This window comes from Knufia obscura (assembly GCF_036327395.1).
Source record: "Knufia obscura strain CCFEE 5817 isolate CBS 148926 chromosome Unknown scaffold_1, whole genome shotgun sequence".
Classification (NCBI taxonomy): Eukaryota; Fungi; Ascomycota; class Eurotiomycetes; order Chaetothyriales; family Trichomeriaceae; genus Knufia; species Knufia obscura.
Genome location: NW_027042687.1, coordinates 995,035 through 1,017,792, shown reverse-complemented (window position 1 = coordinate 1,017,792; position 22,758 = coordinate 995,035). Strand labels below are relative to the sequence as shown.

The window sequence follows — 22,758 nt, the reverse complement described above, 5'->3', positions numbered from 1 at the left end:
CACCATACCATGGCGCGCAAGACGTCCAAACGGGCAGAGCCCGACCGAGAACACCGATTGACCCTCGCTGAGCTTGCAGGCCATGATGATGCTTGTTCAGACGCTCTGGTAGACAATGCTTACTACCGAGCGCAAATACGGAAGAACCGACCGAAGTACAATCCCTTGCGCGGCATTAAGGAAGATGAGGTTCCACAGATACTACTGCACAAGGTCATTGTCGCAAAGGATCCGACTGCCGCTGAGAAGGCTATACTCCAGCTCCAGGGCATCAAGAGGTATATGGCTAGTCACAAGAGCAAGGTTGTTAAAGACAACTTCGTGAAACACCTGCGCAAGTACATAGACATGTACAAGACCGATTGTCCTTGGGAAGTCTCAACCACAAACCGATACACGATCACCACTTTCGAAGCTGCCGTCACAGCACGAGCGAGAATAAAACAGAACCAGACCATCCCATATCTGGTAGGGACACTTGTCCCTCTCACAGCCGAAGAGTCGAATCAGCTCGATGCGACGAACAGAAACTTCAGCATCGTCTGCGCTGGCCGCAAGAAGGCCCAGTCCATCTTCCTCGGTCCCGCACGCTTCGCGAACCATGATTGCGACGCCAATGCCAGACTGGTGCCGAAGGGTAACGACAGCATGGAAGTCGTGGCACTGAGGAACATCGAGGTTGGGGAAGAGATTACTGTGTCATATGGAGATGACTATTTCGGACCAGACAACGTGGACTGCCTGTGCGCGACGTGTGAGAAGGTTGTAAGGAATGGTTGGGCTCCGATAACGAGCACGGAAAACCCTAGCGGAGCAAGCAGTCGAGCAGCATCCTCGGCAGCTTCACCCGAGAAGAACTCTAAGAAACGAAAGCGAGACTCAGAGAGTCTGTCACCAGTGTCATCCTCGCAACAAAACATCCGGAAACCAAGACCGCTTCACTCACCGTCAAAACTGCAACAGTCCTGGACACCACCAGCCACGTCAGAGTCGGAGATCGTGCACGATAATGAAGAAGCAAATCCCGCAGACCCAGTGACTGGACCTGCTGGCGACACAGATGGGCTAGCTTTTTCACCACCCGCTAGTTCCGAGGAAGAGACGCCGAATGAAGAGTTGGCTAATCGGTCTAATAGCAACAGCAGAAAGAGGAGTCGGTCATCCTCTTACATATCCTCAAGAAAAAGACAGAAGATGGGTGATACCGCAACTAGGTTGTTAAGCGACACCGAGAACATACAACCTGCCCTACCCTCGCCTATGTCACAAGGCGACGTTAGTCCACCACACGATCAAGACGAACACCGAGCTGGTGGTAATACTATCACTGTCAAGCTCGAATCCACCGAGGTCGTGAAACTCGAGCGCGATAGTCCAGCTGCCAAAAGACAGAAACGCAGTTCGGAAAGTCCGAGCGCATCGCCATCGGACGAGTCTTCTAGGCCTGAACCTCACGCCGTCTCCACGATCACCACTACAGAACTCTCAACCACGATCCCACAAATCTCTACGTCAAATGATACGCCTGATGCTCCTGAACCAAATGCTGTGGTTGAGTCGATAGAGCCGACCACGAATACATCTACGAGTACGACAATCACAATACAGCCTCTATCAGCCACCCACCGGACGCCAGGTGATTATTTCCTGACCCGCAAGCTTCTAGCCCAACCTCACGATCGCTGGGTACAGTGCCACAATGAGCGTTGCCTAGGCTTCTTCCTCCAGCACAACGGCTACAACACACGTCGTGAATGTCCTAGATGTGAAAGACACTCAATGCTATACGGATTCCCGTGGCCGAAGACCGACCCCAGTCACCGCAAGATCCTAGAAAGACCAGGGTCAAACAAGGACAAGAAAGATCCAAAACTCTACTCTGCCTACCGTAGGCAGGGAAAGCAGGGCAAGGGTAGCTGGTATGAAGGTGGCGGCGATGAAGAGGAGCGGACCATGGACCACCGCACAATACACAGATTCGTCCTACCTGAGGACGAGAAAGCGGTAGCGAGGCGCGGGCTGCTCAAGCAGGCGGAAGTGGAAAGACTGAAAGGTACACATGACTTCCTTGGTCAGTTCGGTCTAGGTAGAGACGCAGCACGAGTAAGCGAAAGCGAGATTGCAGATCGCGAAAGCACGACACCGGACGGAGAGCTACGAAGAAGAAGCGGGCGCATTGTGTCGGAAAGGATTTACGCACCTATCTAGGATGTAGGCAGCGGTAATCCAAACGAAGAGTATCAGTCAGAAGATGACTTTGTCGACGCGGCGGCAGACGATACGGATGGTGAAGATGGAGATTGGGACGACTGGGAAGCAACGCCCAAGAAAAAGGTGCAGAGAAGAAGTACCTCCACGCAAAAGCGTACAAAGAGAAGTCGCCGGCACGAAGACAATGGGTCAGACTCGGACTAGGGGCTAGTAATGCCATTAGGATGATTCGACAACCTTGGCTTGCACATGCTTGGAAGCGGTGGTCTTGAATAGCAAGGAGCTTCGACCAGCAGGCACAAGGAGTGGCTGGTTATGTCTTGGGTACGAGTAGTGTTTTGGTTGAAAAGCCTTGAGTATGATCTAGTGTATATTCATGTCAGATCTGGATGTGAATGAACGATGAAACAAACTCAGTAGTCCGTACCCTCGCGAGGACGTCCTCTGTGATTCTTGCCGGTAGGTTCGGAATATTCAGGCAATTACCACCTGCTGTGCGTGATGCCTGATTCGCTTGACCTGCCATATACGTCACCCCACGGCAAGCGCTCATGCCTGCGGCTGCGACAGCTTTTTGCGAAAGCCATTCGAAAGTACAGTCGTTGCAGACATTCGACCTGACACCTTCTGGGTACAAGACACGCGCGCAAATTCCTCTCGTGAGCGCAGACATAGCTCGAAACTGTTTACACACGATCCATTATCCGTCCACCTATCCTCAAAACAGCCTGTACCGCCAGATATAGGCGCAAACCACCACCATGAAGCTCGTCAGGTAAGCACTCTACCTCCCGCTGCAAAGACCAGTCTCTGAACTCTCTGCGCAGTCCTCACCCTCAACTATCCACTTTCAGCAACCAGCAGCTGACAAGGTTTGTACATCTAGATTCCTCATGAAATGCGCCAACGAAACAGTAACGATTGAACTCAAAAATGGCACCATCGTCCACGGCACCATCACCTCCGTCTCCCCACAGATGAACACAGCGCTGCGCGCAGTCAAGATGACGACCAAGAACCGTACGAGTCCGGGAACACTGGGGGAGACGATCTCGCTTGATACGATCAATATTCGGGGCTCGACGATTAGGTATTATATTTTGCCGGATTCGCTGCCGCTTGATACGTTGTTGATTGATGATACGCCGAAGCCGAAGAATAAGGCGAGGAAGGAGCAGGATGGACGGGGGAGAGGTGGTGGGAGGGGTGGGCCGAGGGGACGGGGTGGGCCGAGGGGTGGTGGGAGGGGAAGGGGTAGGGGACGGGGGTTCTGAGCTTGGTCTAGTTGAGAAGGTCAAAATATGGCTCAGCACTTATATGAGAAGTCTCGCGGTATTTTGTGCGGCTGCGGCAAAACCGTGCGACATGATCATGTCCCAGACGAACAATCAAGAACCTAGAGCCCAAGACCCCATGGCTCGTGGCAGGCTGAGGAGGGTTGCCTGCGCATAGGACAGGAGCACGAGCGCTAGCTTGCGGCGGACAGTGGGAGCGACTAGGCGAAGGGCAGGAACAGCAGCAAAGTTGAAAGCGTCAAAGGCACGTATTTCATGCGATGGGCATCTACATGGCAAACATCAGTTTGATACGAGGAATGCTATAGCCTCATATATCTTCAATTCGATTGTTGCGCGGTCCTCCATGACTATCCCACCTGATTTGCTGCACTTCTCATATCGTATGCCAACGTACGAAATTTAGTCCCCGTTTTGTCCATGTTGGTTATAGTCAGTGTCTGTACCCCTGCCAAGCACTTGCCTGCGGTATCCCTCATCCCCGTCGACTTTGGCATGTGAAGTCTGCGCGTACGCTCTGAACAAGACACAGACACCCAACCTGTTCTAAGAAGTCGAGGCGTAGGACAGGAGCTCGGAGGATGCGTGTGCAGACGCGGAAGGCTATGCGACCACGATGACATTCTACTCCTTCTTCCGCGACGTATATTCGCTCGACACGCTCGATACTCGACTGACGACTTCCTCCAAGACACCCTCGAGAGATGCGAATGAGATCTCAAAGTCGACCAGTAAAGACGCAGTCAAAAGCACAGATCTGCCACCAGGCGCCTCACCTGCGAGATGGAGAACACCAGAGTTCTACTTCTACGCACTGGTCTTCATTATCGCTGTGCCGTCAATGTACAATGCAGTATGGAGTGTCTCACAGCCGTCTTCACCGCATTACAAGGAATATGAGGGGCTACTGTCCGATGGCTGGCTATTTGGGCGCAAAGTGGACAATTCAGATGGTCAATATGCCGGGTTTCGAGACAACATACCATATCTCTCCATTCTTCTTGTCGTTCATCCATTGCTGAGGAGGGCCTACAACTCTCTCACGACGAGTAGCTCAAATGGCATGTCCACCTCAAACAGCAGCTCCTGGGATGCAACGCAGCACCTAACATCTCGCATCAATTTCGACTTTGTTTCTGGTCTTGTTTTCATCACAGCCCTCCATGGCTTCTCTGCCCTGAAAGTGCTCACCATTCTGTACATCAATTACTGCATAGCCATGCGTGCGCCGCGTCACGCCGTCCCAGGCGCAACGTGGGTCTTCAATGTTGCTGTACTGTTTACGAATGAGCTAGGTCAAGGTTATCGGTTTTCTCGTCTCACGGAAGCCACAGCACCCTTCTATGCCGGATCCGAAGATCTCGGAAAGTTCTTAGATGGCTGGGGAGGTCTCATCCCTCGATGGGAAGTCCTGTTTAACATTACCATCCTTCGACTGATTGCTTTCAACATGGATTACTACTGGTCACTTGCTCGCGATCGAGCAGGAAGTCCAATTGAGGTAAGGTCTGCCCTCAACCCCTCCCTCAAGCCACGCTAATCTACGCCAGAAGAAACAACTCGATCCCACCTCCCTCTCGGAACGCGATCGCGTGTCAATTCCAGCACCAGAGCCCTGCTTCACCTCCTTCAAGACCTACCTCGCCTACATCCTCTACCCACCCCTCTACCTCGCCGGTCCAATCCTAAACTTCAACGACTACATCTCCCAATCATCCCACACACCCCACAGCATCACAACCCGCCGCACAACCCTCTACGGCATCCGCTTCCTCCTAACCCTCTTCTGCATGGAATTCCTCCTCCACACAGCCTACGTCGTCGCGATCAGCAAGTCAAACCCCGACTGGTCGACCTACTCCCCCTTCGAACTCAGTATGCTCGGCTACTTCAACCTACACATCATCTGGCTGAAGCTGCTCATCCCATGGCGTTTCTTCCGCCTCTGGTCACTCATCGATGGCATCGACCCAGTTGAGAACGTAGTCCGGTGTATGAGCGATAACTACTCCGCCCTCTCCTTCTGGCGCGCATGGCACAGAAGCTACAACCGCTGGATCGTGCGCTACGTGTACATCCCCCTCGGCGGCGGCCCCGGCGGCGGAATGGGGAAAGTGCGCGGCATCCTCAATATGCTCGCCGTGTTCACTTTCGTTGCCCTCTGGCACGACATTAACCTGCAACTCCTAGTCTGGGGCTGGCTCATTGTGTTCTTCGTCCTACCTGAAGTCCTCGCCAGTATTGCGTTCCCAAGGAGTAAGTGGGGGCATAACCCAACTGCATACCGCATGATTTGTGGGGTGGGCGCGGTATTCAATATTATGATGATGATGGCGGCGAATCTGGTGGGGTTTGCGGTTGGCTTGGATGGGTTGACGGGGTTGGTGGGGAGTATGGTGGGGAGTACGGCTGGTTTGGTGTATACGGGTGGTGCGTGTGGGGTGTTGTTTGTGGGGGCGCAGGTTATGTTTGAGCATCGGGAGGAGGAGAGGAGGAAGGGGGTGTTTTTGAAGTTTTAGGGGGGGTAGTTGTTGTATGAGTATGAAGAAGTTTTGAACTTGGGCTGCGTTCCGCGTACGCGTATGGTGTGGACGTGCAGAGGCCACCTAATACCAGAAGCAGCTATGCCAGCTTGCGACAAAAGCTCGAAGACAGTGATGCTAAATCATGTTCGGCTCGTGTCGAACTTCACGAAGGCGCTGCGTAGTCCTGGCATGACGCTACATTGTACATTGCATCAGCGACATGTTAGGTACGGGTTTCCGTCACCAAGCTGTCACCATTCAACTATAAGAACCCCCAATTCTGCTGCAACTTGCTCAACCTGTCCACCAACCAACTTGGATACAGAAACAAGATACAATACAAGCAATTCCGATACAGATACACATACATCAAACTCTATACAGTACCAAAGTACACTACAACCCAAATCACAATGTCATCCGTCTCCGGGTTCGACGGCGACGGCTATGGTCGCCAGATGGACGCTCCAGAGACCACACAGCTAGAAGCTGAAGTTCTACACAATATGCCATCGACGCCGAGTACTCACGTTCATGATGAGCTTGTCAAGACATCAGAATCCGACGAGAAACACGACGGGCATGAAGAAGGCGGGGCATCGAATGATAATGCACCGTATGTTGTCAGAAGATGGTGCCTCATGAGCCATGTAGGGCCTTATGGCGGACCAGGGTAGAGTCAACAGTGGCAGTGAATATTGGGGGCTTATGAAGGCTGAGAGCTAGAAAGTGAGGTGCAACAGCAAGGTTCACGAAAGGTTGGGGTGGCGACTTGTGGAGACGATGAGCTAGCCTGTACACAAAGTTGCGTAAGGAACTACGCAGGCTCATGAATGGCTACTGAGCTGGAGGAAGGAGCTACTTGCTGACCGAACATCAACAACATTCAACACTGACCTAGTTCACACATGCGTGCCTTCCGCTCCACGATCATCTCGGCTGCACGGTCAGTTCGGCTTTTTGCGTTATGTTCTCGTTCGCCTTGCACAAACGCAGTCTCAGTCACGTTTCTCATTCTGAATTGCTACGTGAATCCAGGATTTACAGTCAATCGCCCTGGAGATACCGACCACGCACATTCATATTGAATACTCAGACACACCTCAACAGCAAGACTCGACTAACAAGGTATGACAGCAACAGCTGCTGCATGCTTTGGACCTAGTTTGCAGATACGCCTGCAGTCAATGCGAACGAATGCATTTGGTCATGGCAAGATGGCGGACATACGACAACTCACAGGTGTGCAGCGATGAGTTAGACTTTTCAGCATCCAACCGGTGCTGCACCTACACAAGCTACTGTGCTCATACTGATTCAGTACGCGAGTGGGAGGGACCTTCGAGCAAACGTGCAGCTTCTGTCATGAATGTCGAGGGTGGACAGTGGAAGGGTACTTAAGCTACGGCTCGTACCCTTCGAACCTTCCACCAGTTATACATTCAAAGAAGTCATTCATTCTATCGAGATTCTCAGACTATATCTATACAAGCATATCGAAACACAAGCATGCCCAGGTCGATACTGAAGAAGTCCTCCAAACACGAAAAGGGTGGGAACTACGACTCTGACACTAAGTCGCGAAGCTACGATGAACAGGCTCAACCAAGTTATACTGAGGATGACGATATAGTGGACGATGAGTCGACTGATGAAGATTGGGACAAGGTTGAAGTAGAGAATCCAATCCACAAGGAATGGGTCGAGCTCGAAGACGAGGACTCCGAATTCGACACTTCTCAGCCGAACACTCGTCGAAAGTACAGCACTGCCTCCGATCGCAGTGCAAGAGCTCAAAAGCACGTTCCAAGAGGACGATCTGGCAGAAAGATCCACTTCAAGTCATCCGTGAATGTCCGTCGTGATGATCACGCCGATCGTACTACAGCCACCCACGCACCTCGCATCGCAGGCACATACATCACAGGCACGGGCCGGTCGCGCAATTTCGAAGCACGTGAGCCGAGCGACTATGAGCCCTCCCGAAGTGATGGTTGTGACAATGCGGAGCCGGAAACTATGTACAGACGAGACAGTCAAGTGTCGAGCAGATTCCTAACGCCTTCCGTGCGAGGGTATTCACCCAATAGGCATGACTTGACTGAAAACCAAATTCACATACTCATGGAGCACAAACGCCAAGAACTTCAAGGGATTGAAGCATTCCGCGAAGCAGAGCACGATCACGACCTCGGAATACGTTACGAGAGGCCGGTACGTAGACCTGACTCGGGGTATTACAACTCGGGGTATTATCAGTATCAGCAAGCTCGCGGCAAGTACTACGATGCGCCTAAAGAGTGAAGAATTTACCTATCTACTGTGTACGTGCGGGAGGATCTGGACTAGGGCTACGGGTCTCTGCGAGAGTAGTAGAGGAGAGCTCGAGCTGAACTCATAATGGGACAGATAAGAATTACGCGAGCTTGTGGGGATTCATGGAGGATATATAGCTCGCGCTGGAATTTTGGGCAGCGTTACTACATGTTAGCATACTAGGGTCGGATGATGAGCTAGAGTGCTAGTGCTCAAGTTGTTCGTCGCAACATCAATGGAAAACACTTCTAGGGCTTTACTGAGTTTGCTCATTCTTTTGAACATGTCAATTTGTATGTCTATATTGTTGGTGATATCTATAGACCAAGGGTTGTCTTCTTTAAGTTCTTTGCGTTGACTGTTACCGGCTACAAGTTCCAGTGGTTATGCAAGATACACTATTCTCTTTTAGGTATAGCTTATAGCTAAGGAGGTCGGCTCTTTGCGAGAAGCGACGGACCTGCCTTCTTTCCTAGCCGTCGCTTGCTGTTAACTTGCCAGTCGGGTTCTCGGATGACCATCAGACTCTGTCAACGGGGTGTCGATATGCTGTACCTGGTCACGACGGCGCTAGCACCTGACACGTTTCAAACCGCTTATCCGCATGTTTACGGTGAAATCGAGTCTTCTCTGAGCCGCAATGTCCTGTCGTAACGATGGCTGTACGGACCTACTCGTTGTGTCGCATCCAGAGATGGCGTGTCACGGTATACGATCGGATCAAAAGCTGCGGCAAATCAAGCAGTTGTGAACGGCCAGCGTTCAAGATTGATGCCTCAGCACGAACAGATCAGGCGATGACTCCCACGAGCTAGTTTTATAACCAACGGGCAAGGTCGCATTTGAGATGAGTTGATACTCCGTCATTCCGTCATGCATTGATCTGGCCTTCCGTGAGGCTCACCATGGTCTGATTCACTGGTCCGTTGCTCAATATGCATGAGTAGGACGCTGTGTTTGAGGACTTCCCTATGACTTAAGCGAACGAAGCCAGTTCATACGCGCTCTACGCATCGTCTTTGGTGTCAGCTCAAGCTCAGCAAACACTTGAATCACTGTCATGGATACAAGAGGGGTGTCGAAAGGCTACATAAGCCAGCACCTGGCAGACTCTCATGCTACTCGGTCAGCACATATGGACCTCCGCATATTTCACAGGTGTAGTATATATCCAATCTGTCAATTCAGCCAAGTACGATTGCAATCATGGGGGCTTGGGAAAGATTCACTCACAAATCTGTCGACACTTTCCTCTCCCCCTACGGTGCCAGTGCCTACACAAAGCCTAAACCACCCTCGGCGCAGAAGATCCAAGCATCCCGGGCTCTACGTTCAAAGTACCCAGGCCTAGCTAGGTCACCCAATGAAAGTAGATTGGAGTGGGAGAATACCTTTGCGGAACGCCATAATCGAAGAAAATCGAGACTCAAAGCTGCCCAGCCAAGCTCAAGACATGCGTCCGTCGATCGTGATGATGAGCGACACGACCAGCACAGCTCAAGGGATCGAAGTGTACAGGCACCTCGATCAAGGCTAATGCAGAGCTCGGATCACCGTGCAGAGACACCACCTCGCCATGAGCGCCGCTCTGGCAAGCAGCAGCCAAACTATGAGGCACAAGAAGAAGAAGATGATCATGAAGCTAGTCCACGACATGCCAGGCGGAGCAAGCGAAAAGAGAAGGCTCATTTCACGCACCATCACAAAGAATCATCTAGTGAAGACGAGCACAATGATCGAAGAGAGTCCGCCGTCATTGCCGAACTTTCCGACGACGATAGGCTTCGAGACAGTAGCCCTCGTAGACCCAGCACTGCTCCTAGCCACAGCGGGGCGTCTCGATCTCCGAGCCCAGCACAAGGTCGCGAAGTTGGAATCTCGGAAGACGAGCGAAGGCACAGTGCAATCTCTACGGATGACGACCGTGAACCTCCTTCACCTCGCTCACCGAGCCCTAGTCCGTCACATACGCCCCATTCAAGAGCTCACAGTGAAGAAGACTATCACGAAGATCCTCCAGCACACAAGAAGTCTGCACACCACCTTGCTCCAGAGGACGCTCGCAGACGAAGGATCCGTAAATCGAGGGCAGAGGCAGAAGACGTGAAGCGGTACGAAGGCTTGGATATTCGCGGCGAAGTGCACGATGAAGAAGGTGGTAGTAAGGCCTACAGATCTAGGACAGTACCAGTCGACGTGAATAAGTACAGCGGCTTATTACCTGGTGAAGTGGACAATGAGGTAGATGGCAGTGGTGATAGGACACCGGGAGTTCTTGTCGAAGATTATGATGATACTGGTTCGCCGAAGGCCAGGAAGCACGAGTGTCGAAAGGATGAGGACTGTCAAAAACGGAGGACACAAAAGTCTACCGCAAGAGCATACGATTATAGGCGGCCCGAGACCTTCGATGTCCTTAGAGAAGTAGAGGTAGGGGAAGATATCGAGAGCGGCAAGGCCTCACGAATTCTTGCCGAAAGAAATGCCAACACTGGCATGCCCAGGGTAAGGAAGCATGGGCGTCGACAGGGCTACTGGATACGCTAGTAAGTGTATGGCGAGATGAACCGGTGGACAGGTGCTGGGAAGACGTTCTGGTAAAGTTGCTATTGGTGTTCAATGCTGCCACGGTAAAGCAGTGCTACCAGCAATTTAGAGCTCTTTAGGTGGCCTACTGTCCGATATAGTGCTATCAAGAGCTGGCTGAGCTGTGGACATCATCAGGATCATCGCATCAACAACTACATATATCCTGTTTCTCGGCTTGCGTAGTATGATCTTGTTCTGTTAGCTGCTTCGATACGTTGCATCTGATACCAGCTCAACAACGTTCCTGCCACTATCTTCTTAACCCGCACGCTAGAACGTGTTGGGAATAGTGTGTTGCTAAGGTGAAGACGCGTCCCAAGAATCTATTACACATACTCTCTTGTACTATACAGTAAACTTCCGATATAACGATCCGCCTATATAACGATCCTCTTTCAATAAGTACAACACCACGATTAGTCAGCATATCGATATAACGATGCCCTCTATATAACGATACAAAAGGCTGCGTGGAACCAATCGTTATATCGGAAGTTTACTGTACTCGGACGTGTCGTATCGACGCTACCGCATCTTGAAGAATTGCGGGATGTCAGAAAGCAGGTACAAACGTGGCCAACCTTGCTTCATGGTAGCATTGATACGACCATGCCATTCGCGCGACTGAGGCGGCACACGCAACAGTGGGTGCTTCCCTTCTCTTGCGCCTTTTCAATCAACGAAGTCGCTACCACGATGAAGCTCAGGGACTTTTCGGTGTTATCGCTGTTGCATGAATTATGTTAGGCGAGTCACGCTCGAGGACGTACTGACTACTTCCCGCGCACAGCATAAGAAACAGATATCGTTGGCACCCGGCAGGTACGGCGAGCAACCGAACTACTGACCGCAGTGAACGTTATCGACAGCAATATCGGCCAGCCACATCTGAGATGAGTCGTCGATCGATCATGTTGCTTCGCATGGACTCGGTCTCCCATTCGATGAATGGGTCGAGTCATTGATCCATTCTTCACTATGTATGAGTGAGAGGCCGCGTTCGAGCGGTTGTGGGTAGCCTTGGTAGGCGGAGAGTCTTCATGAGTCTCGACTTGTTGTCATCAAGTTGACTCCTGGTTCAGTAAACGCCGCGGGTTGCAGTCATGTCGCCAACAAGGCATCCAGTATCCTATAAGAGGACCAGTCCCTCGGTCGTCATGCCCGGTGCTGAGGCCAAATCCTTTGCAAAGCACAATAGAACATATGCGGAAACATTTCACACTGACGAGATCCACTGCTCAAATTACTTGGAATTACAGACAACCTCAATAAGCAGTCATGTCCTTTCTGGGCGACATGAGGAAGCTACACAGAGTCGGAACTGAAGCCAAGAAGGCTGGCAAGCCCCCGAAGAGAGTTGAAGTAGGCCTTCGACACGACATTTTCGGCTCGACGAGCACGGAGTACAAAGGATTTAGTGAGGCAACTGGCGTTCGTATAGTGCAATCCGGTGGCCGCAAGGCAAAGGTTAGACGCAAGAAAGATACTGAGCTGGATTACTCAAATAGGACACGCAGTACTGGCCACGGATCTGGCGGTACATATGAGAGTGAAAGCGTGGGTGGGAACCAGGATATAGAGGCCAACGAGTCACTATTCGAAGCAGACGATGACCAGCATTCGATCAATTCATATGAAAGTGCAGAAGGTGCGGCCTCAAGCCATGCTGATGAGTGGGCTGATGAAGTCGACCAAGGCTATCAGCAGAGTTATGCTGGCGGTCAAGTCTCTCGCAAGCCTGTGCCTTCTGCACGAAGCGACACATCTGGCTATCGCAAGCGCTCGGCAAGACCGATGGGGTCCACTGCACGATCCAGGTATGCGCACAGTCAGGCCTTTGCGCCTGTGAATGAACAAGAAATCGATGAAGAGTACGACTACGATGACGAGCCGCAGTACAACGATGTCTATGCTGAGCGGCAGCCTGGCAGCGTGGCTGCGTCTCGACACAGCAGGATGAGTAACTCGCGCACCCAAAGCGAGGTCGAAGGCGGAAACGACAGATATCGAAGCGATACCGAGCATGGCTTTGACGACAGGAGCAGCGTGTCCAATTCCAAGCACAAGCAACTAGTTGTTCGGAAAGCCCAATCTATAGTCAGCGGAAAGAGCTTCGGAGACAAAAAGTCCGCACCTAGCTCCTTAACACACCAACGTTTGAAGAACCTACAAGCACAATATACTACTGATGGATACACTGCTGATGGATACCCTGTCTATAAAAATGTAGACCATCGTTTGCACGGTGGCAGTGCATCTCTGGCAGACACTGTTCTTCAAACTGATTCGATCAGCCAAGTCGGTTCAAGTATCGCAGGAAGCCGTCATACGAGGTCGTCAAAAGGCAGTGTAGCTAGGAACAGTGACATTGAAAGCCACAACAGCAGGCGCTGTGCTAGTCCGGATGCCATTGACGACCAACAATACTGGGAACGTGTCAACACACAGGTTTCTAGAAAGCCATCTGATAGTGGAAACAGCCAGATCGGTTCTGACACAGGTAGCAGAGCCGGAGACGCCCGGGCTGGGTCAGTCTTCAGCAAGAAGAGTGGAGACAGTGGCTACGAGACGTCCTCGGTGACCTCCATAAGCAACAGTTCGCGAGCCGGCAACAGGGCTAAGACATCTCAAGCTGAGTCAGTTCTCAGCAGTAAGAACGGAGGCAGTGGTCGCGCGCCGTCTTCGGTCACCTCAATCAACAACAGCTCACGAACGAACAGTGGCACTAAGAGTTCTCAAGCTGGTTCAGTCCTCGGCAACGACAGCGGCAGCAAGGTTATAGCTGATATTAATCACGTACCACCTCCAGCTAGCAACGTAAGCGGTACTTCACGGACAAGCACTAACACCAAAACTTCCCATGCTAAGTCAGAGTCCAGCAACAAAAGCGGCGGCGGACGTGGAAGCAACATCAACTACGCGCCATCTTCAGTCAGCTCAGTGAGCGACAGTTCACGAGTCACCGCCAGTACTCAAGCCTCAAAAAGGTCGAATGGCACAAGCAAGTCATCAACTGCGTCAACTGCTCCGTCCAAAGCTCCGTCGACCATATTAAGTAGTGGGAGCTCAAGTATTACCACGTCCTCCACCAAATCGAAGCCCACCAACACCGCGAATGGGCCAAAACAGGCTGCACCTACAGGCACTACCGAAGGTGTCTCAGGTACCACGAAGCAAAACTCTAGGGTCCAGAGTGCACCAGCGAAGCCCAAGGTCAACAGGACCCTCGGTATGGGGATGATGAAGATGAGCAAAGAACGAGGAGGGTATGTAAGATGAGAGATTGCAACCAATGACGTCGACGTTCTATTGCTTGCGCAGCGTCAGGTAGACGTGGCAGACGGCGTTCTGCTGTGATTCAACATCAGAGCATGTACATGCCTCTTGAGCTAGAGAACGACTTCACAGTAGCTATCGTTTGGTGGCTTCGAGCTAGACATACTGACAACATCAGTTCATGCCAATTGACTCAACGTCCAATAAGCGTCTGAAGACTCTGGACTGCCTTGATCTTGTACAGTAGGCGCTTCCGCCAAGCCTCAGGAGCCTCTCTTGAAACCCTCTGGTCCCGTAGCTTTCCAACGGCTTATCGCTGTTCAGGGCGGCTGGGAAGTATCGAAGGAGTGTGGGGACATTGCGACCACCTGCTGGTAGATTTTGCATGAAGTGGTGTGTGGAACAGGCAGGAGGCGGTCGGCCAGATCCCATTCTGGAAGAGAGTCTACCGCACAGTTGATCAATCATTGCACTGTATGGCTCATTATATTGGTTGACAGCTTTGCTCAAGCTGCTTAAGACCTTGCTCGTACCGGGCACTGCGGGTTAAATAGTGACGTGATGGAACTAGGAATGTGCATCTTGTTTGCAGTCGAGGCAGTGTCCCTTGCCGTTCAAGCCTCCTCAACAATAGGTCACTGGCTGTGAAAAGCACGTAGTCATGTGGAAGAGATCACAGGTCCCAAGCTCGTGAAATCGACTGGGCTCGATAGAATCTGCAGCATCTCATACCCACCTTCTCTCGACTGCACGCGACCAGTTGGGTAGTGCATCAGTTCGTCAAGGGTTAGGCGGACAGGGGCGCACGATACGATCTGCATATATACTTTGAGCTAACGGCTAGTACGCGTACTATAATATAGCGCGCAGTCCGTTTTGGGACACATCTCCGCAGAAACCTATTTAATGTTTACTGTAGTCTAGAGATGCCGAGGTCGCAGGTGGGATTCTGAGTAGATGGTCAAGCATTGTGATCTGTAGAGCACGGTCAGGGACCTAAAGTCTCTCCTTATATGGAAATGCAGGAGATGTAATATGTGTATATAACCCTGACACCTGCCCGTCAATCTATGCTCTGAGTCTTGGTTGCCAAGTCTTACGTCCGCCCAAGATGCCGTCCCTTAGTTCCGTACTACTCGCTTCCTCCATCGTCACTTCTGCACTCTCTCTTCCTGGAAATCTCGTTGCAAGGCAAAGCGCCAGTGCTAATGTCGTCGCCACAGCCACTGTCGGTGCCACCGTACCGACGGCATCTGTCGCCGCTGCGGTCCAAGGATGTGTGGGAGTAAATACCGGTGGTGCAACTTACAACGATATCGTGAATGGCCTTCCCTGCAAGGCATTCACTCTCATCTTCGCACGCGGAACATTTGAAAGCGGCAATATTGGTGGCATCGTTGGACCGCCCTTCGTAGCCGCTCTCAATGCACGGATAGGAGCCGCAAATGTCGCTGTACAAGGCGTCAACGATTATCCAGCCGATGTGGCCGGGTTCAATGCTGGTGGAAGTGCCACCGGAAGTACCAATATGGCCGCTGTAAGTGTTCCTCCTCAACATTGCATCTGGTAGAGTGCTAACGATATCTAGCTGATTGAACAAACAATGACTCAATGTCCCAATACTAAGCTTTGCGTATCGGGATACAGCCAAGGCGCTCAGGTCGCCCACAACGCTGCGGATATGATATCTGCTAACGCTACTGCCTTCATCAACAGTGCTGTACTCTGGGGAGACCCAGATTTGGGAGAGGCATTTGGAAGTGTGCCAGCCAGCAAGGTCAGCACTGACTGCCATCTCGGTGATGATATCTGTTTAGGTGGTAACTTAATCCTTCCACCACACCTGGATTACTGCCGCGACGCAGGCATGGAGGCAGATTTTGCCATCAGCCAGGCAGGACTGTGATGTGTGCGGAGGGACGACTCGTAAAGGAACCATGCTTGTCCCGGGGTGGGTACAGAGATCTCGGCCACATCCCTTACAAGCATATACTGCACGTATACATTTGTAGTCGGCCTTCAGCAAGGATGAAACGGCCAACGTTTAGGGCAAATCAGCCATCAATGACAACGAGTTCAGTGACAGCGACGAGTCTCAATAATCAGTAATACCGACAGAAGCACTGGGTGATGGTAGAACCATGATTCAGACTCCTCGGCCGATACGGCCAGACTGTGTCCGCAGCAGTTGCTACTCATCAGTCGTCTGTACATTTTCTTCCGATGAGCTGATTCCACCATGTCTGTCCGCTTGGAACCGGTAAGATGAAGAGCCACTCATATCTATAGTTTACCAAGCCAACGACGCAAGCAGCATTCATACTTGCACAAACGCTAAGATAGCAGCAGTCAGGGCGACAGCAAGAGCATCCAGCATGCTATATAAGAACACCTTTCCCACGGCTGCGCATTGCCATCCGACCATTCCCAAAGACACAATAGACCAGAGCTACCTCTCCGCCATTGAAGGTCTCCTCATTAGGTACCGAACAACCCTGCACAGGCCTTCACCCACGCTTCTGCGAGTATGCGCACACGCCATTGCATACGATGGACCTTCAAGCGTATCGTGAAATTTCGCTTTAGGAGGAGATCTGTCCCTGGAAACAGAGCCTCAAAGCAAGACCTAGAAAGCAGGATACTCTATCAACAGGCTACCATGGGCGTGGAACCCTATGAGACCATGCCTGACGATGGCGACGGGTATGTCACTACTGAGGAGGTCGTCGAGGTCACTGAATATGATGAGGAGGTCAGCGGCGACGACGAGGAATATGCACCTGGCGATGTTCAGCAAGCTGCACACTCCCTCAGCACCGATTACTACGATCAGCCAGATGCAGAGTTTCAAGAGCCCGTTGCATTTCCACCTCAGGAGCTGCGACAGTTCCAGCAACACCAGAGCTTGGGCACGCAGAGTCTTCGTCCTCCGATAGTCCCACGGCGGCCTGTACCGATCCTGCCAACTAAGCCTACGCGCCTGAATCAGTGGACACCTCCTTCATCTGCTAGACCTGCACCACGTAACTTCCACGCTGGATCTGAGCATCCTTTCGGAGGGCTAGCTCGCCAGCAACAACCTGCATACTTGCCACGGCCTGCACACCAACCTCAGCATGAACACTACGAAGAGCTAGGGTACCAGCTACATGAGCAACAGTCTGTATACCAACAACGGTCTCTATATGAACCGCAGCCCGCCTATCAGCAACAGTCTGTATACCCGTCACAGCGTGCATATGGACCTCAACCCGAGCACCAAGAGCAGCCTACATATCGGCCACATGAGCAACAATCTGTATACCCACCACAACACACATATCAGCAACAGCCTGCATACCGACCTCAACCTGATCACCAGCACCAACCCACGTACCAGCCGCCGCCGCCGCCGCCGCAGATTACTTACACACCACAGCCGCCATATCAACAACAGTCTGTATATCCACAACAGGACCCGGCTGAGAAACCTTCTGCCTACCAACAGGAGCCTGCTCCAAGAATCGTCACGTCGGAGACAAGTTATGTACGAAGCACTTCGCCAAACCCATACGAATACTCGACCGCCTTCGAAGGAAGTGCCGTCCCTGCAGAAGACGATAATTGGGTCGATGAGCCCGAGCCCGAACCAGTATCTCATGCAGTCAGTCCACCTGAGACCTCGAACTACGCCGGTGTGGCCAGTGAACCAGACCAGATAGATGGCAGAAACAAGCACAAACAACGAGATGAGAAGAAGGCCAATGGCAAGGACAACGATCGCACTGCCAAAGCAAAAGGGTCGGGTCTGGCAGCACTGTTCAAAAAGAACAAGAAAGACGAGCTTGCCCGTCGCGATAAGGAGGGCCCCAATACACCGTCCTCAGGGCAGAACGGAGCCAAAGTTGAGAAGCGTGGCTTCGCAGCTCTCTTCAGGAAGAACAAGAAACATATACTTGCTCAAGCTAATGGTAAAGCTCCTTCTGGTGGTGTACCTGAAAAGCTTCCTCCTACAGGCACAAGCTCTGCTGATGCCAACAAGTCCGCTGGCAATAAACAGGTGGAACCCAACAAGCCTCTTAACAGCTCACATGCATCAGACCAATTGAACGGCTGGGTGAAGACCGGAGGCGATAATAGCAGCAAGTCAGCGGGCAGTCTCGGGCTACAGCCGGGCTCATTGACGGCAAACAAGACAACTGGAGTTGCCAATGGAAATCCAAGTCCGTCTACATCCAATGCCTTGAAATCTGATACACCGACACCCCTGAACAACGTTCGGGCGGGTTCCAAGAACACTGTCACGAGTCCTATGACCAACACGAAGCCCGATACAACAAAGCCATTGCCGAGGAACCCATCCTGGAACATAGGCGCTGCAAGTTCGAACCACAAAGTCGGCGCAGAAACGAAGGCCGATCCCTCCGATACCCTCACTGCAACGGCACCTAAGGAGGCTCTTCGACCCGGCCAACAACATCCAAGCACGAACACCAAGGATATGTCGACACAGCAATCAGGTTCCACCCAACCGTCCAGTGGCCCAGCCAACAAGCCCAAGCCTCCAGTTCCTGGTAGTGATAAAGTCAACAAGGAGCCTTCAGCACAGCCTTCAGGTCCCGTCAAGCAGAATGACGCTCCAATGACCGCCAAACAAGCAAAATCAAAAGCTTTCTTTGCAAAGGTGCGTGCCAAGCGGAAGGCGAAATCGACGCAACCACAGGCCCCAGAAAGCAACGTAGAAAAGTCGACAATGGCACCACAAGCCCCTAACAATACTGCCGAGAACCAAGCAGCTGCAAAACAGCCGCAGAAGTCGACAACGGCACCACAGGCACCTACTTCTACCGCGTCGAACCAGACAACGTCGAAGCAGCCACCGCAGTCACAGGCCAAGTCTCTGTTCGGAGGCGGTTCCGAAAACAAGGAAAAGCAGAAGCAGGACCAGACGCAGATCGCAGCGAAACAACAGCAAGGAGTCAAGCAGAAGCAGACTTGGAAAGAGAAGCGGACTGCAAAGAAGGCCGCTAAACAGCAGAAGCAGCAGCAGAGTGTACAAGCGCAGCCACCACAGCAGCAGTCACAGCAACAGCAGCCAAAGCAACAGCCGCAGAAGCAAGACCAGAAACAACAGCCACAGCCACAGCCAAAACCACAACCACAGCAACAGCCAAAGCCGAAGCCTCCTTTCAACAAAGACCAGAAGCAGTACATCGCGCAACAAAACCAGAAACTTATCCACGAAGCCCAGAAACGAGTTGCCAAGCAACAGAAGAAGGATGCAAAGAAGCAGGCAAAGCAACAGAAACAGCTTGCCAAGCGACAGGAGCAGGAGGCTCGGAGGGCTGTGAACCCCGTTGCACAACCTAATGCTAAGGCCCAGCCTGCGAAGAACGCCCAGCCCAGACCTCCGACACAACCTCAGGTGAAGCAGGTGAAGCAGAAGCCAGTGAAGGCACCGAAGCCGCCGAAACCACCGAAGAAGGCGAAGGCACCAAAGCAGAAAAGGAAGAGGGGTGGAAAGAGGAAGTGAGCTGGAGGAATAGCTGACAGTGGCGAATGATGCGACGCGCGGGTTGGAGATGCATGAACCGGAGGAGGGGTGATCGAACGCAAAGAAGGATTGAACAGCGGATTGTCGGTCGTGCTTGCTTGCTCGCTTGCTCCTTGGTAGATTGGGTACTATAGATGAGCTGGAATCTCTCGAGGCTGTAATGTGTAATTTGCGAGCTTTAGCCTTTAGCTAGATAAGACAGACCCTATTCACATCAACAACTTACAGAAACGACAAGAAGTGATGATTATGGTGCCCTCATCCTCTGCATTCTTGCTTGGATTGTACACGACGCGACCGCATCCATCCAAGCTGGCACGCCTGCCACGGAAAGTGCTACTGGTACAACACCGCACTGCCCGAGTCGAATCGGATTGCCTCAAGTGCCATGTCCGAATCAATCGCCTCACCCACCTCGAATACCTTATATCACAGCACTTTCTTTCTTCCTTCCCTCCCAACTTCCACAACCCTCACCTCATGAAATTCACCACCTACCAAGCACTAACCTCAAAACTCGCCTCATCAAAATAAGTAGCCACAACCGTCCGATGCGCAAACTGCCGTCCCGCAAGACTCTGCAGCGCCTTCTTCGCCGCCGGCCCATCAACATACTTGATGTAGATCTTTCCCACGCCGTTTGATTGCCTGGACCCACCCGCCGGTCGTGGGATCTTCATTTCGAGGATTTGGCCGTATTTGGTGCATTCTTCGTGGATGTCTTCGTAGATTTCTGTTACGCCATGTTAGATCACGTTCGGACAGGACGGAGCGGAGGAGGTGGGAAGGAAAGGAGTGTAAAGTGGGTGAGTGCATACCTTCATATTCTTCATTGTCGATTAATTCCTCGGCTGTGACCATGTTGAGTAGTTGGATGACGCGTCCCTCGTCGAGATCATTCGATTGGGTGCCGGCGAACATGGACATTGCGTTGACGCCCATTTCCATGCCTGATGCTTGCTTGAAGCCGATTGAGGCGAGGTTTGTCTTTAATTTGTTCTCGCCTATGTCCATGCCGTTTAGGCCTTCGACTGCAATTTGGGTGGAGCTGTTGTCTGCGTATTCGAGGAAGCAGATTCCCTAAAATGGCCTTTTTAGTATTTACTCCATGTTTGATGACAATTACCGTGTGACTTACTCTCGATGTATCTGCACCTAAATCCTTGACGAGCACAAATGCCTTCATGTCGCCGAACGACTTCACCAGCTCGATGACCTGCTCTTCTGTGAGGTAGTGCGGGATGTTGCTGATACTGATCTTATTCTCTGAATCGGGCACTACTGTTGACATACCGCCTTCTCCGAGTGTGTTGTATTCTTCTGGGTCTGGCGATGGCACGATGTAGTCCTTTGGTCTCTTGATTTCTAGGCCCTTGACACCACCTGCTGCAGCACTGCCGTTGGCCTCTGTTACGTGTTCTTCCATCTGTTCGCCGTCCAGGGCAAGAGCAACGGTTGTATCCTCGGGCGTCTTGAACTCGGCGATTGCGAAACTGCGGTCCTTGGAGATGTTGACAGTAATACATGGGTCTAGTCCCTTTGTGACATTGAGACCATTCAGATGGAGATTGAACCAAGTGACGAGGCCGTCGTCGCTCACGGAAGCAGGAATATTGTACAGGAATAGACGTTTCGATTGTCGCGCAGTTGCAGGTTTAAGCGCAGATTTGTCGATATTGGTGGGCTGGTTAATGAAGGCTTGCAGCTTGGCCTGATCCATCTGCTGTCGTGGCGCACCAGGTAGCGGGAACATGCCTGAGAGTTTGGCCTGCTCTGCTGTCACGCTCTCATAACCCGGAGGCTTGATATCCCATTGCGTAAGTCGTCTCTTTCTCTCTGTGATAGGTTGAACGTCCGTCAAATCTGGAGTCGGCTCTCGCTTCTTGGGAGGAGGAGTATCGGCCTTTGCGCCACGCGCTTGAGCAGCAAACTCATCCCTGTCTTCTCTTGCACCACGGTCATCGCCTCGATCACGACCACCACGGTTTCCTCCGCCTCGTCGGTCGTCGAATAAGTCGCGGTCTCCTCGTCTATTGTCTCTTCTGTCATCTCGCCGTCTTGGACCTCGATCGCGATCCCATTCTCTTTCGTCCCGTCTATTGCTGTTGCCCCCGCCGCTGTAGCGCTCTTCACGTTCTCGTGCTCTGTAGTCTCGGCTGGAGGAGTATGAGTCGTCGTAGTCTCTGCGCGATCTGTGATGGGGCGATCGACTTCTTCTGCGCTCTCTGTCGCCACCGTGTCTGTCTCCGCCTCCACCTCGCCGACTGTCGCGGTCTCTGTCGCGGTCTCGTCGGTCGTCTCTATCGTGTCGCGAGCTCTGGGGTCTGTTAGTGATGTACATTCGTTCCTATCGCTGTGTTGCTCACGTAATGTTCTCTGGACCGTCCCGAATCTGCGAATTGTTAGTACTTGTCAGACATGCAGTGATCGGTACCCACCACGCCCGCCGTATGAATCTCCATTCATGGTGAAGGTATGAAGGCTTCGGCCTCTTGTTCAGAATGACTACACTTTGTGCGCACAGCAGGGTTGCTGGTATTTGCTGCGGAAGGAACCGATCCTCAGAGAAGGAGTAGTAATGGAACAATGCACAAAGTCGTGGAAAAGAAACAGCTCCTGATAATGATCAAAAGTTCACTTTTCGGCTTCACGCAGATCTCAAACACAGGTCGCGATTTCTGCCTGGAAACCTGATTCCGTAGAGGCTCCGCAAGCCAAGAGCGGCCCCGTATGCAATAAGAGTCCTCGGGAGCTGAACAACAGGTGGCAGAGGTAGTCACTACCGATGACGTTAAACTTATGGGTTATACATTGCCATGCTGCATTCAGCAAAAGCTAGACTATCTCTATTGAATAGCCCTCGTAACTATGAGAATCCGCACTAGATGCTAGACTCATCGGCTCAGGCAGATGCAACCTAGCACTCGTTATCCTTGCCATTGATCGAGTAGAGCGCATCCATCAGAATGCCGCCAGCATCAATCCATACCACTGTGTCAAAATGTCTCAAACA

General features: G+C 51.9%; 10 protein-coding genes across 10 annotated transcripts; 9 read left to right on the top strand and 1 right to left on the bottom strand.

Moving 5' to 3' along the window:
* Positions 1 to 9: 9 nt before the first annotated feature.
* On the top strand, positions 10 to 2,415 carry set9 (histone lysine methyltransferase Set9; the record flags this gene model as incomplete). Its single annotated transcript, XM_064868827.1, has 2 exons — positions 10 to 2,103; positions 2,209 to 2,415. The coding sequence occupies 2 exons, from the start codon at positions 10 to 12 to the stop codon at positions 2,413 to 2,415; spliced, it is 2,301 nt and encodes a 766-aa protein (XP_064734324.1).
* A 557-nt stretch (positions 2,416 to 2,972) lies between these two features.
* On the top strand, positions 2,973 to 3,485 carry smd1 (Sm snRNP core protein Smd1; the record flags this gene model as incomplete). Its single annotated transcript, XM_064868826.1, has 2 exons — positions 2,973 to 2,986; positions 3,098 to 3,485. 2 exons carry the CDS (start codon positions 2,973 to 2,975, stop codon positions 3,483 to 3,485), a joined length of 402 nt encoding a protein of 133 aa, XP_064734323.1.
* A 637-nt stretch (positions 3,486 to 4,122) lies between these two features.
* GUP1 (glycerol transporter) lies at positions 4,123 to 6,025 on the top strand (the record flags this gene model as incomplete). The annotated part of the gene is made up of 2 exons (XM_064868825.1): positions 4,123 to 5,007; positions 5,057 to 6,025. The coding sequence occupies 2 exons, from the start codon at positions 4,123 to 4,125 to the stop codon at positions 6,023 to 6,025; spliced, it is 1,854 nt and encodes a 617-aa protein (XP_064734322.1).
* Positions 6,026 to 6,444: 419 nt separating this feature from the next.
* PMZ80_000372 (uncharacterized protein) lies at positions 6,445 to 6,708 on the top strand (the record flags this gene model as incomplete). The annotated part of the gene is made up of 1 exon (XM_064868824.1): positions 6,445 to 6,708. One exon carries the CDS (start codon positions 6,445 to 6,447, stop codon positions 6,706 to 6,708), a length of 264 nt encoding a protein of 87 aa, XP_064734321.1.
* A 290-nt stretch (positions 6,709 to 6,998) lies between these two features.
* On the top strand, positions 6,999 to 8,335 carry PMZ80_000371 (uncharacterized protein; the record flags this gene model as incomplete). The annotated part of the gene is made up of 2 exons (XM_064868823.1): positions 6,999 to 7,006; positions 7,549 to 8,335. The coding sequence occupies 2 exons, from the start codon at positions 6,999 to 7,001 to the stop codon at positions 8,333 to 8,335; spliced, it is 795 nt and encodes a 264-aa protein (XP_064734320.1).
* Positions 8,336 to 9,553: 1,218 nt separating this feature from the next.
* PMZ80_000370 (uncharacterized protein) lies at positions 9,554 to 10,894 on the top strand (the record flags this gene model as incomplete). The annotated part of the gene is made up of 1 exon (XM_064868822.1): positions 9,554 to 10,894. The coding sequence occupies one exon, from the start codon at positions 9,554 to 9,556 to the stop codon at positions 10,892 to 10,894; it is 1,341 nt and encodes a 446-aa protein (XP_064734319.1).
* A 1,320-nt stretch (positions 10,895 to 12,214) lies between these two features.
* Positions 12,215 to 14,215, top strand: PMZ80_000369 (uncharacterized protein; the record flags this gene model as incomplete). The annotated part of the gene is made up of 1 exon (XM_064868821.1): positions 12,215 to 14,215. One exon carries the CDS (start codon positions 12,215 to 12,217, stop codon positions 14,213 to 14,215), a length of 2,001 nt encoding a protein of 666 aa, XP_064734318.1.
* Positions 14,216 to 15,323: 1,108 nt separating this feature from the next.
* PMZ80_000368 (uncharacterized protein) lies at positions 15,324 to 16,118 on the top strand (the record flags this gene model as incomplete). Its single annotated transcript, XM_064868820.1, has 2 exons — positions 15,324 to 15,749; positions 15,801 to 16,118. The coding sequence occupies 2 exons, from the start codon at positions 15,324 to 15,326 to the stop codon at positions 16,116 to 16,118; spliced, it is 744 nt and encodes a 247-aa protein (XP_064734317.1).
* Positions 16,119 to 16,871: 753 nt separating this feature from the next.
* On the top strand, positions 16,872 to 19,724 carry PMZ80_000367 (uncharacterized protein; the record flags this gene model as incomplete). Its single annotated transcript, XM_064868819.1, has 1 exon — positions 16,872 to 19,724. One exon carries the CDS (start codon positions 16,872 to 16,874, stop codon positions 19,722 to 19,724), a length of 2,853 nt encoding a protein of 950 aa, XP_064734316.1.
* A 515-nt stretch (positions 19,725 to 20,239) lies between these two features.
* Positions 20,240 to 22,211, bottom strand: PMZ80_000366 (uncharacterized protein; the record flags this gene model as incomplete). The annotated part of the gene is made up of 5 exons (XM_064868818.1): positions 20,240 to 20,478; positions 20,564 to 20,825; positions 20,884 to 22,062; positions 22,112 to 22,137; positions 22,184 to 22,211. 5 exons carry the CDS (start codon positions 22,209 to 22,211, stop codon positions 20,240 to 20,242), a joined length of 1,734 nt encoding a protein of 577 aa, XP_064734315.1.
* Positions 22,212 to 22,758: the final 547 nt, after the last annotated feature.